Source organism: Ceratocystis lukuohia (genome assembly GCF_044167205.1).
Source record: "Ceratocystis lukuohia strain C4212 chromosome Unknown Supercontig6_pilon, whole genome shotgun sequence".
NCBI classification, from domain to species: Eukaryota; Fungi; Ascomycota; class Sordariomycetes; order Microascales; family Ceratocystidaceae; genus Ceratocystis; species Ceratocystis lukuohia.
Genome location: NW_027263525.1, coordinates 2,309,037 through 2,321,155, shown reverse-complemented (window position 1 = coordinate 2,321,155; position 12,119 = coordinate 2,309,037). Strand labels below are relative to the sequence as shown.

Below are 12,119 nucleotides of genomic sequence, written 5' to 3'. Positions count from 1 at the left end.
TTTTTTCTTATGAAGCTCGACCCTTCTTCTTCACCTTACAGAAACATACATAATCCCCATTTGACGTCATACCCTTTCATCCCCCTATCATCATCCGTGTTGCGATGGTTTTTCTTTCCCGCTCTTCTATTGCTTTTCTTCCTACTTTTCTTTTTTTCAATGGAGGAAAACAAATAATCTCTCTAAAATTCGCTTGTTTTTTTTTCTTTTTTTTTTTAGTTTATTGGTCCTTCAATGACATGAAAAGAAAACTATCGCTTTAACAAAAACATAACTGTAATTAATGGTTTCATGCATATTTCAATCTGTGAATGAAATGAGTTGGAGTTAAGGTAGCTAGGTATGTTGAGAGATTGTGTATTGGTGGTGGTATCAAGAACATGAAAAACAAACATGGCGCTAGATAAAATAATCTTCTTACTCACTTGTGTCATTTAGTTCTAGCCCCAGGCTTCACTTTTGCCTTTTTTCCTCACACACTGGACAGTACCATTTCCCGTTTGGCTCACTGACCAATCCCACACACGACCAATGGAACCATTCATACGGACAATTATCGTAGTCGCACGCCACCATATCGCCAAAGCTAACTTTCTGGCACAGGCAGTACTTCTTATTATCTCCTGCTTCGTCATAGTCAGCATCGCCCATTTCTTCATCCTCGTCCGCCTCACCGCCCGCACCAGCGCCAGTGCCGCCCCCGTTGGAGGAGCCATTACTGTTAGCGCTGCCGCTTCCGGGTGTATGTACGTGCGCGTTGGCATTGGACGGCGTGCTATTAGAGGCGACCGTTGTTACTGTATGAGGATGTACATGTGCACCAAGCGTAGCGGCGGAGCCGTTGGTGCCACTAGCACTACGTGACGAAGCGCCATCGTGCGGGCTTGTAGTGGTAGGGCCGTGGGTGGTAGAGGTGCTAGATCCAGCGCCCGAGGCACTGCCAGCGCCAGCAGCGCTTGCGCTATCACCACCGTCATTGTCCGACATATCGCTGCCGCTGTCGGCATCAGATAGCTCGCTATCGCCTGTGGATGCGGGCGAGGTCTTGGTGGATTTGCGCACACGCGAGAGCGAGGACTTGGGGTTGCTTGAGGCTACGTTGACGCCGCGTTTGCGGCCTGCGCTGCTGGGTGTTCCAGACTTGCGGCCACCCGTGTTGCAGGAGGAGGCCTTGACAGCGGCGACTCGTGGGCCAGCACTACCAGCGCGTATAGCGCCGCCAGTGACTCCTGCAGCGATGGTTGTCCCGGTTATCCCTTTAGGTGTACCTGGGCCTAGGGAGGAGTGGCGTGCAAGTGAGCTCGTGGTGATAATGCTATTGGTATTGTTGCTATTCCCACCAGTGTTCAGGCGCGGGCGCTTCTGGCTTGCTGCTCCTGTAGAGGCTTCGCGCTGGTTGCGATTGAGAATCATGCTCGCAGCCGGGCTGACAGGCGCAGACACAGCGTGCTGGTGGGAAGCTTGGGCATGGCGAATTTGAGTAGTAGATGCACGGGCTATAACTGGAGTGTGTGGTGCGCCCCCGGCAGATGTTGCAGTGGGAGAAGCACCAAGAGCGGCTAGATTACTAGGATTGCGTAGCGAGAGGGATGGTACGGCTTTGTTAGCAGGACTCGGGCGTAGGAGAGAAGGTACCTCGTTGGGCTCTAAGAACCCTGGCTCTGCTCTATCGTAGAGTAACTTAATTTGCACGTCTAGACTTCGGAGATGCTTATCCATAATGGCCTGTAAGCGGTTGGTGAGAACCAACTTCTCAGCAGCAATCTTCTCAGCACGGGCATAGTTCTCGCGCACTTGGCTCCTTAGTTGGTCTTCTCTAGGATTTGGCTCGTGGCTGCCCTGGTTCTTAATCCATTTTTGGATCTTGCCATCTCGGTCCTCTGCTATGCGGATACACTCGGCATATTGGCGGTCCTTGTCCGCTACTTCATCCTGGATAAAACGTACCTCTTCGGGGAGGTTTTGCACGCGGTTAAACCACTCATCTAGGATCACGGCAGGATCCATAGGTTCAGTTTGGGGCATTTTTTTGACGAAGTCGATGGACAGGTCGTCTCTAGGCATGGTTGTTAACTGGGCGGCCGAGCGTTCAGGACAAAGACTGAGAAGAAAGGTGAAGCAGAGACGCAAAGGCAAAAAGCAAAAGCGAGGATGAGACAGGTGACAAGAGAAGGAGTAGGACAAAAATTAGAGAACGAAACAATAGTAGAAGGAGAAAATAAAAAAAGGAGAGTTGCAACAAGATCTGCAGGCGATATTTAGTCAAAGGGGTGGGTTTTCTTTTTCCTTTTTTTTTTTTTTTTTTTTTTTCTTTCTCTTTCTTTCTTTCTTTTTCTTTCTTCTTTTCTCCCGTGCCGATATTTGTGTTTATGATGGAACAGTACAGTGCAAGAAGCAATCAAGATGCGACACAATGTGTGTTTCTCTCTCGTCTTCTGGATCTTAGGAGAAAGGCACAGTGATTTTTTTTGTCTGATGCGCAAAGACTTGCTATTTTACCGCTGTTTTCTTGAGCCTTATAGCAGATAAACAACAAATCAAGAGACCTCAGAGAAAAAAGAAATTCAACCCGAAATGAAAGAGGGAAAGAAAGTAATAGATGATGAAACTGGTAGTAGGTAGAACAAGAGAACAAGCAGAGGACGGGCTGTTGAACTTGGACCAAGAGCGAAAGGAATGGGGCCCCTTCAACAAGGGAGGCAGGAAAGAATTAAAGAAAGAAAAAAAGCAAAGGCAAAAAACTTGCAGAAATCGATCGAAACCCACGGATGAGCTCACCTCTTCACAGTTAAATTTTGGGGGATTTATAAACCAACCAACCGTGAGCCGCAGATCATCCGCTCGCTCCGTTATAATCCAGCGCTGCCGACTTGGAGGGAGGCAGACCGGGCCCAGTACCTTGACCTGAATTGCCGAGAAGGGAGAATAAGGCAGCAGCCTCTGTTGTTGCGCCTGTGCTAGCAGTCTAGATGTGAATACAAGGCCACAGCACAGTCTAGTCAGGCCAGGTCAGATCAGGTCCACCTTGTCTCTGTGTAGGAGGAGGAAGATGTAACAAAGGGGCGGGCGATTACCGGGCAACGGGAGTTGTTCCGAGAGGGTTTGCGGCACGATTACAGTAAAACGAGATTAGGCTTCGCTTTGGGGGAATTTGAAAAGGTCCAAAGGCGATTAGTGGTTGGAAAGTCAGACAGCAAACAAGGAGCAAAGATGACAGGGACAATGACGGGGATTGTGTGATGTTTTAGGGCACAAAATAATTTCTAAGAAGAAAGAAAAATGAATAGTTTTTTTTCCTGGTATTGGTGTGGAAGGCACGTGTCTTTTGGTGATGCAGTAGTTTCCTTTATTTTCCTGTGTTCTTGAAGCTGAGGTGATAGATACTTCTATCAGGCTGGCTGACAGCCTTGTATGTGGGGCGCAGGTGCCGAAATTGGCAGCTGATGGCAGCTGGGCTACCGTCCAAGTCTATCAACCTCACCAATGAATGACCCAACAGACTTGACGACGCCTACATAATGCCAGTGACTTTTGCTTCACCATGCACATTCAGACCTAATTTAACGATATTATTTTCCTCCTCCCCCTCTTTTCTTTTGCTTGATACCCAGGGCTCCATATCCAGTGCTTGTTCAGAACTATATCTATTACTATTTAAGTGACACTCACCCGGTGGTCTCAGTCTCACCCACTCTAACCTCCGCTTGACCCATTATTCATCCTGCCCTTAATCCCGCTATGGACTATCAGCTTCCTGGAAGAGCCGGGATGGCAGCTGCCGCTGCGTCGGAATCGACGTCAGCCTCAACTCCGGCTCCAGCAGATGAGCCCTGCAGCGCGGCTATCAACGCTCCATTTGAGTTCAAATTTCGCACACCCAAGCCCAACTATCTACCGCACATTTCCGACAAGGGTGATGACTACTCGATAATAGATGAACACGCTTTGCCTTTGGAGCAGCATGGCATAGAAGCCTACGAAAAGTACTACTCACAGTGCGAAAAACAAGCATTAGATATGGGCATTGAGCGGCCGAATGGCTACACTGTCTCGTTCCACTGCAACCCGGAGATGGAGAAACACCATTTCGGCCAGACGCACCCCATGAAGCCATGGCGCTTGACGTTGTCCAAAAGTCTTATTTCATCATACGGAATGATGTTTGCCATGGACAACTATCTTTCACGCGCCGCTACCTACGAGGAGCTCAACGAGTTCCATTCATCAGAGTACCTCGATTTTCTGGGCACCGTACAATCAGAGCCAACGCCACGGGACTACGACAGCACTGAAGACATCAAGTTTAGTTTAGGCGGTAGCGATTGTCCAATTTTTGAGGGGTTGTACGACTATGCCTCTATGTCAGCCGGTGGCTCGATAGACGCCGCTCGTAAGATTTGTAACGGCCAGAGTGACATCGCAATTGCCTGGGGCGGCGGCCTGCATCATGCCAAGAAGAATGAGGCATCAGGGTTCTGCTACATCAACGACATCGTCTTGTCGATTCTGCAACTACTGCGCTACTACCCACGTGTTCTTTATATTGACATTGACGTGCATCATGGTGACGGAGTTGAGGAGGCCTTTTGGAGTAGCGATCGTGTAATGACGTGCTCGTTCCATAAATGGGACCCCAACAACTTTTTCCCTGGGACTGGCGCACTAGAAGACAACGGTCCTAAGAGCGAGCACAACCCTGGTGCCCACCACGCTGTTAACGTGCCGCTTCTAGACGGCATCACAGACGAGCAATACAAGCAACTGTTTCAGACGGTTATTGGCACCATTGTGCAGAAGTTCCGGCCCAGCGCGATCGCGCTGCAGTGTGGTGCCGACTCGCTTGCCGGCGACCGGCTGGGTCGCTTCAACCTCCAGGTTCAGGGCCATGGGGCATGCGCCGAGTATGTCAAAACCCTAGGTGTGCCAGTCATAATGTTTGGCGGTGGCGGCTACACGCCTCGAAATGTAGCGCGTGCATGGGCATACGAGACGTCGGTGGCAATTGGCTACAATGACAAGATCAAGGAAAACGCCACATTACCTATGCACACGCCGTGGCGCAACGAGTTTCGCCAGGACACGCTGTTCCCTACCATCGAACAGATTCTCGGCGAACCGCGGCAGAACAAGAATACACAGAAAAAGTTGGCCGAGATTGTCGCCCATATTACAGAGCAGCTACGCTTTGTTCAGGCCGCTCCCAGCGTACAATTCCGCGAAATTCCGCCTGGCACAGATGCCATGCGCGACGAGGTTGATGCGGCCATGTCAGAAGAGGGTGCAGAGAAGGATGACCGCATTCGGAAGCGCAAGGAGCGGTCGGTAGGCACGCCGATGGAGCTGGTATAGGGGGGAAATACAGTGATGTGATATCGCGGTTAGAAAGGAGGGTGTAGAGAGGCGTGTATTATAGGAGGACGAGCTAGGCCATTAGTTGGTCCTCTGTCTTCTTTCCTTCACATATAAGTAAGCAAGGTCAAGCCCTAGAGCCAAGTAAAAAATAAAGTGCAAATGAATTCGGTCATGTCAAAAAAAAAAGTAAAAAAAGGAAAACATGCTACATAATCACTAATTCCTAGAAATATCTACAAAGCCATAGAGTCACCTACCTACTGTATGTTGTATGGTCTCTCTCCTTTTTTTTCCCCCCCCCCCTCATCTTTTGCACGCTTACTCACTGCTCTGGTACACAGCAGCCGTGACTTCGTCTTCCAGCAGCTGGCGCTTAATTCTGCGGGCGTTTACGGCCACAAAGGTTACCAGAGCAATTCCCAGCACGGCGCCAATGGAAAGCAACATGATATTAACAGGAATGGGGTTACCATGAAAAGTGTTGTGGAACAGATAGTCAAGGCCAGACTGGCTAAAATTGAACAATCCAGCTAGGCAGATGATGGTACCGTAGACAGTGCCAAAGGTGCGGAAGCCAAAGACCTTGGCAGCATAGTCGCTAACAGCAGTGTAGTAGAAGGGGCGGTACAGCACAAAAAGACACACACCTAGGTAAGCTGCGGGGGGTGAAGCAAGCAGGCCCAGTAGGCCGATGGAGACGGCTACGATGACAAGAGTCGTCAGCACAGCAACAGTGGAGAAGTTGTCGAGGAAAAGGCCAATGAAAGGAATGGACATGATACCGCCCAGTGGAAGGGCCATGTCGAAAAACTGGTTAATGGCAACGGCGGCATCATGATCGGCAAAGATGGCCTCGTATTGCGGACGGATGGTGGCGACAAAGAAGTTGATGCGCGTCATTTGAATGACGGTGAAGGCGCAGATAAGGATAAACCACAGCGAGGAAATTTGCTCGAGGGCCGAATTGGTATGCATGACACCCCATACGCCTGAAATCTCGTTCTTGCGCTCCTCGCGCCGTGCCTGGCGACCAGCCTTGGGGTCGCCCAAAAGCTCCTCGATATCGGCAACGACGCTCTGGCAGCGCACCCGCTCCTCATCGCGTAGCAAAGCGGTGTGTTCGTCAATCTGGTCTTCAAAAACAGGCACATGATCAGCCTCGGCCTCGGCCTCCTCAGCAACCTCGACCAGCTCGCCAACGGTTTTGTAGCTCTGCTCGGGCAGCAGGAAAATCTGCAGCAGTACAATGATGACAGGGACGATCAAGTAGTAGGTGAAGAAACGCGAGTGGCCAAAGGCGCCACCGCTGCGCTCATAGACGATACGGTAGCCAAGGAAGAGGGCTGAACTAGCATCAAAGGCGCCCGTCAGGAGGGCCAGAACGAGGCCGGAATGGCGCGGGAAGGCGTTGCTGAGCTGGAAGGCGGAAATATAGGTAAAAGGCCCGCCAAGAGCAAGGGCCATATAACCAAAGAGGTAGCCGTCAAAGGGAACAGACTCAGCATGGGCCAGGATAAAGGAGCCGGTGGCAAGGAAGAAGGCGCCGGTGATGCCACAAATGCGTGGGCCGTAGCGGTCGAGAATGGCGCCGAGGGGCAGGGCAACTACATTGGTACTGACAGCTGCAACTGTGAACATGAGGTTCAGGTGCATCTCAACGCAGGTGTCGATTTCATTGTAGGAGGCGCCATCGGTGGAACATTGGGCACGGTAGGCGCCCTCCTGCTTGAGAACGGGCTTGAGGGCAGCATAGCCAAAGACGACGCCAGCGGCTACAAGACAGTAGCAGACAGTGACGAAGATTTGGACTGTTGGAGGTGGGAGGAGAAGAAAGAGGGTGGGTATTATGGTTAGTCAAAGAAACCAGGGTGTGAAGGTCAGGTGAGCTTGGGTGGGACTGGGGGAGTTGGAGTAAGAAGCGAAGGGGGGGGGGCTCTAGTAGGAACTCACGAATGCGCTTCCATCTGGGAACTTCGAAGGCTCCAACGGCCTGAATGTTAGTCTGTTTACTGACGACCCCATCCCACGACTCGGGCATTGGATTGAAGTTGAGCTTGCGCGATCGCGTAGAGGCTATGGAGCTCCGTCGAGAGGACCGGCCTGCGACCGGCGCGACGGCTGCAAAGGTCTCGAGGGAAGAGACGCGCTGCATGATGATACTGGTGTTGTAGGGGGGGTAGGCCTAAGTATAGGAAGCAGAGAGGGAAAGATAGGGCTATACTTGACTAGATAAGATAGAAAGAGGCTACAATGAGCAGTCGGCCGGGAGAGAGCAGACGAGGAAAAGAAGAAGAGGATCTCGGCTAGATATATATACAGGTGCAAGGAGCGCGGAAAGCGGAAAAGACTAAGAGCTAGAGAAGGAAGGAAAAAGGAAGAAGAGAAAAACAGAAAAAGAGAAAGAAAAATACAGACGTCCGGATTAGGTCAGCGTGGGGCGAGGCGAGGCGAGGAAGCAAGAACAAGATGGAGAGCCGGCGAGCAAAAGAAAGAAAAGACGAAGAGAAGGAGCAAACAGATTGGAGTGTATCGAATGGCGTAGTATCCAAGGACTCAGGCCAGCGCTTTCTCCGGCCTTCGGGCAAAGAGGAGATGAAGACGGAGAGGAGGATGAGACGGGAAAGCAAGACAGTCAAGGGAGCTGTACATAAGACTAAGAGACAAGGTGCGTCAAGTCAATAGAGGTTAATGGACAAGCAGGAATCACAGAGACTAAAGGTGTCGTATAGAAGAAAAACAGGAAACAGCGGGAAGACTGCTGGTTATTTAATGCAGCCATCGTAACGGACATACTAGATAGATTCCGTAGACCTTGCCGCTCTTCTTTTTTTTTTCAGCTCTTCTCCAACAAAGCCAAAGCCAAAAAGGAAAAGAAGCTATGGCCTTCTCCAAGAAAGCTGCAACATCTCCAACCATCAACTACAACCTTGTCAAAGCCCAGAACCAGATGGCCAGAAGACATACAGGCCAGATGAGCGACATGCACGTGCGTGGGGAACTGTACATGCAGACAGAGACAGCCCTCGAAGAAAAAAATGAAAAATAAAAAAGCATAAATTTTGAAAAGACAGTCATCTGTGAAAACAGCAGCCGCCGCCTCTCCACAGACCAGAATACAGTGCATGTCGCGCGCACTGTGCTGTTGATACTGTCCCCACGTCGAGTCCCGCTCTCCACTTTTTCATCGGCCGCCACCAGCCGACAAGGCACACCGAAGCATACCGAACAATATGCGAGGAGAAGCCGCTCACCGAGAAAAAAAAGACACAAGTATCTCCGTCTTAATCCGCCGGCTGCAAGGAAGCTGGGATGGAGAGAGGGAAAAAAATGAAATAAAATAAAAATAAAAAAGGGCACCAACGAAGAGAAAAAGACCCAGTGCCAAATTACACCCTTTGCTCAGACTTTCCTTTTCCCTCTTGTCTTTTTCATCTTTTTCACTTCCTTTCGCTTAAAAATCTCCTCCTCCCACTACTGAGCGTTTGTCTCCTCCTGGTGCCATCTGCTCCGGCCGAGACATTGCGGCTGCCTCCGTCTGCTTCCTAGTCACCTCACTTGTCTTTCCTCTTCGTTCGCTGTCTCCAAGTCATCTCGCCGCTTCTACTCGTCACTCTTCATTTATCTACACTCCCTCCCTCGCCTCGCCATGTTGTCCTTCGTGCTGAGTTGATCCGGTTCATTATTTTCTTGTTTCTTTATACACTGGCCCGGGCGTTCGTCTCTCAAGGCTTCTCGAGACTCTGCCCCTCTGTGAACCAAAGTGTCATTCTAGTATTGGTGCATGTTGAAATCCAACCCAGTTCCATCCCAATCTTTTCCTTCCCGAATATACCAAAAATCCCAAGTCATGCATTCCCCCTCCTTTTCATCGGCTCCTCTCTAGTGGTGGAACAGCCGGGTGCCCTGGTGCACAAATGTCACGCCCAGAGTCTCAGCCGTCGCAAAGACCAGCTCATCGTTCTGGCTGCCCGTCGGAGCAGCAATGTACTTGACTCCGCTCCGCGCCGCACGGTACACGTTGTCGGTAAAGGGGAACTAAAATCCAGGTTAGCAAACACACCCTCCGCGTCTTGTTCACTCGAATGGCAAAGGCAAAAACTCACAAAGGCATCGCTCGACACCGCCACTTCCGTCAGCTTGGCCAGCCATTCCTCGCGCTCTGCCTCCGTAAACGCCGGCGGGACTTCTTCAAACACGCCCTCGAAACTCTCGCGCTCCGGTCCGCCTTGGGGCAGCTCGCCGCTGACCAGCAGGTCAATAGCATTTGACTTGTCCGGCCGCTTGGTGCCCTTTTTCCACTTGATGCCCAACACGCGCGGGTGGAACCGCAGCCACCAGTTGTCCGCCTTGTCACCCGCCAGCCGCGTGCAATGGATACGTGACTGCTGGCCAGCACCCAGACCAACCACCTGGCCGCGCGTCGCGTAGCAGACGGAGTTGCTCTGTGTGTACTTGATGGCAATCGTAGCGATTGTCAGGTCGCGCAGCGCCTCCTCCGACAGAGACGCCCCCGACTTGGGAATCAAAATGTTGGAAAATGACGCCGGTGAGATCACCACATCGTTGCGGCCTTGCGTCAGGTTGATGCCATACACAGTGCGCACTTCCTGCGGCTCAGGCTCGTACGCCTCGTCAATTTGCAGCACCAAGTAGCGCCCGCCCTTCTTCTTCTGGAGAATCTCCAGCGCACCAGCCTCGTAGCCAGGTGCAATCACTCCGTCAGACACCTCCTTGGAAATGATCTTGGCAGTGGGCATGTCAACCACTTCTGACAGCGCAATCATGTCGCCAAAGCTGCTCATGCGGTCGGCACCACGGGCGCGAGCATAGGCCTGAGCCAGACCCGACTCGTCAATGCCTTCAATATCCTCAACAAAGTACACCTTCTTCTCCTCGGCAGTCAACGGAAGGCCAATAGCAGCACCAGCAGGCGACACATGCTTGAAACTGGCAGCAGCAGGCTTGCCCAGCGCCTTCTTCAATTCCTTAACCAGGGGCCAGGCGTTGAGCGCATCCAGCAGGTTGATATATCCAGGAGAGCCGCTGAGTACTTTGTAAGGGATATCACGGCCCTTGGTAAAGGCTGACGCGGGCTTCTGGTGCGGGTTGGCACCATAGCGCAGAGTCATGTGCGAGGCGCCATCAGCGTACTGCTGGCGGAAGTAGGCCGAAATTGCAGTGTCGTAGTCAGCCGTCGACTCGAAAGCCTTGAGGGCGTAGCGGTTGCGCGACTCCTGCGAGATAGAGCCCGATGCAAGCTCCTTGAGGAATCCGACATAGTCCTTCGGGTCGCTTAGGATAGTGACACGAGCGTGGTTCTTGGCAGCAGCTCGCAGCAGAGTCACGCCACCAATGTCAACCTCCTCAACAGCCTGAGGGATGGTGACATCAGGCTTAGCAATAGTCTCCTTGAAGGGGTACAGGTTGCACACCACAAAATCAACCTTGCTAATGTTCTGCTCAGCTAGATCCTTTTCGTCTGAGGGGATGTTGCGGGCAAGAATGCCGCCGTGGACAGCGGGATGAAGGGTCTTGACACGGCCACCAAGCATCTCGGGGGCCTTGGTAATGGCAGAAACGTCCCTAATTAGAGGCAGAGGGCGTGAGTTAGTATGCAGTACAAGGCGCAACGAGAGCATTAAACACAATAGGAAAGACTCAAAAAGCAACGCTATCGCACCAACAGCCCGAAATACTCACTCAACAGCGATGCCAGCATCGCGTACCATCTTGGCCGTACCGCCTGAAGCCAGGATGCGGACATTGTTGGCAGCGAGACCTTTAGCTAGATCCAACAGGCCAGTCTTGTCGTACACCGACAGGATGGCAATGGGACGAGAATCAGCCATTTTAAACAGAGCAAAAGAGCGCGGGTAATACGCAAAATTTGAAAAGAAATTTAAATAATTTCTTTGTAGAACTTCCGAGGCAAAGGAGGACGATTGAAGCTGAAAAAAGAGAAGGAGAAAATGATGAGGAAAAAAAAAGAGGGACACAAAGTTGACGCAATTGAAAAAAGAGGGGAGCTTTGTATCAATGTACCGGGTCAGATGAGTTAGAGCAGTTACTTTGCTGACCTCGATCTAGGCTTGAGAAAAGGGAAGGTGGGGTTAAAAATTCAATTGTTGAAACGCGGGCATCTATCGCCTCGGTAGTGAAGGAAGAGAAAGACCTACGTAGGTCTCGAACCTCTGGGAAATTTTCATTGCGCGCCACAGCAGGATAGAGATCCGGTCAACGTCATTTATGTTTTACTCTACGAACGCCATCTTCACTTCATTGCCTTTTGTGCGTGCGTGCCTCCATTCTTCATCTACATCTCGCAGGAAAAAAGTGCAGTCCCTAGACTCTTTCCGGAATCGGCCACTTCTTAATTAGTTCCTTCAATACCAAAAACAAAAAATCGGGGCCTTCAAGAAAAGTCTCCTAGTGCGTCGAGGTCAAGCCAATCATCATCGACGTGTATGTATAAAAGGAAGGCGCGTTTTGAGATCATCCAAACTTTTTCCTTTGCTTGTCCAGACTTGGCAACTGCCTTGAAGGGGCTTCAAAAGTGGCGTTGCTCGCATTACACAAGGACAACAGCGACGACAACATCTTAAATGGCCTCGCACAAACACCCCAGAATGCATACCAGATATTGCAAGCAGTGTACAAAATCACTCGTGGTTCAGACCCTCCCATCATATACAAATTCAACTGAAATCCGCAATGTATTACAATCACATGCACCATGCATAGAGCCATAGAGGTAACAAAGGAACTTT

General features: G+C 51.0%; 4 protein-coding genes across 4 annotated transcripts; 1 reads left to right on the top strand and 3 right to left on the bottom strand.

Moving 5' to 3' along the window:
* Positions 1-453: 453 nt before the first annotated feature.
* Positions 454-2,064, bottom strand: HOO65_060557 (Chromatin modification-related protein YNG2; the record flags this gene model as incomplete). The annotated part of the gene is made up of 1 exon (XM_071001161.1): positions 454-2,064. The coding sequence occupies one exon, from the start codon at positions 2,062-2,064 to the stop codon at positions 454-456; it is 1,611 nt and encodes a 536-aa protein (XP_070857907.1).
* Positions 2,065-3,738: 1,674 nt separating this feature from the next.
* HOO65_060556 (Histone deacetylase phd1) lies at positions 3,739-5,349 on the top strand (the record flags this gene model as incomplete). The annotated part of the gene is made up of 1 exon (XM_071001160.1): positions 3,739-5,349. The coding sequence occupies one exon, from the start codon at positions 3,739-3,741 to the stop codon at positions 5,347-5,349; it is 1,611 nt and encodes a 536-aa protein (XP_070857906.1).
* A 321-nt stretch (positions 5,350-5,670) lies between these two features.
* HOO65_060555 (Protein FMP42) lies at positions 5,671-7,504 on the bottom strand (the record flags this gene model as incomplete). Its single annotated transcript, XM_071003796.1, has 2 exons — positions 5,671-7,124; positions 7,303-7,504. The coding sequence occupies 2 exons, from the start codon at positions 7,502-7,504 to the stop codon at positions 5,671-5,673; spliced, it is 1,656 nt and encodes a 551-aa protein (XP_070857905.1).
* Positions 7,505-9,231: 1,727 nt separating this feature from the next.
* Positions 9,232-11,201, bottom strand: HOO65_060554 (IMP cyclohydrolase; the record flags this gene model as incomplete). Its single annotated transcript, XM_071003784.1, has 3 exons — positions 9,232-9,387; positions 9,456-10,935; positions 11,053-11,201. 3 exons carry the CDS (start codon positions 11,199-11,201, stop codon positions 9,232-9,234), a joined length of 1,785 nt encoding a protein of 594 aa, XP_070857904.1.
* Between the last annotated feature and the right edge of the window lie 918 nt (positions 11,202-12,119).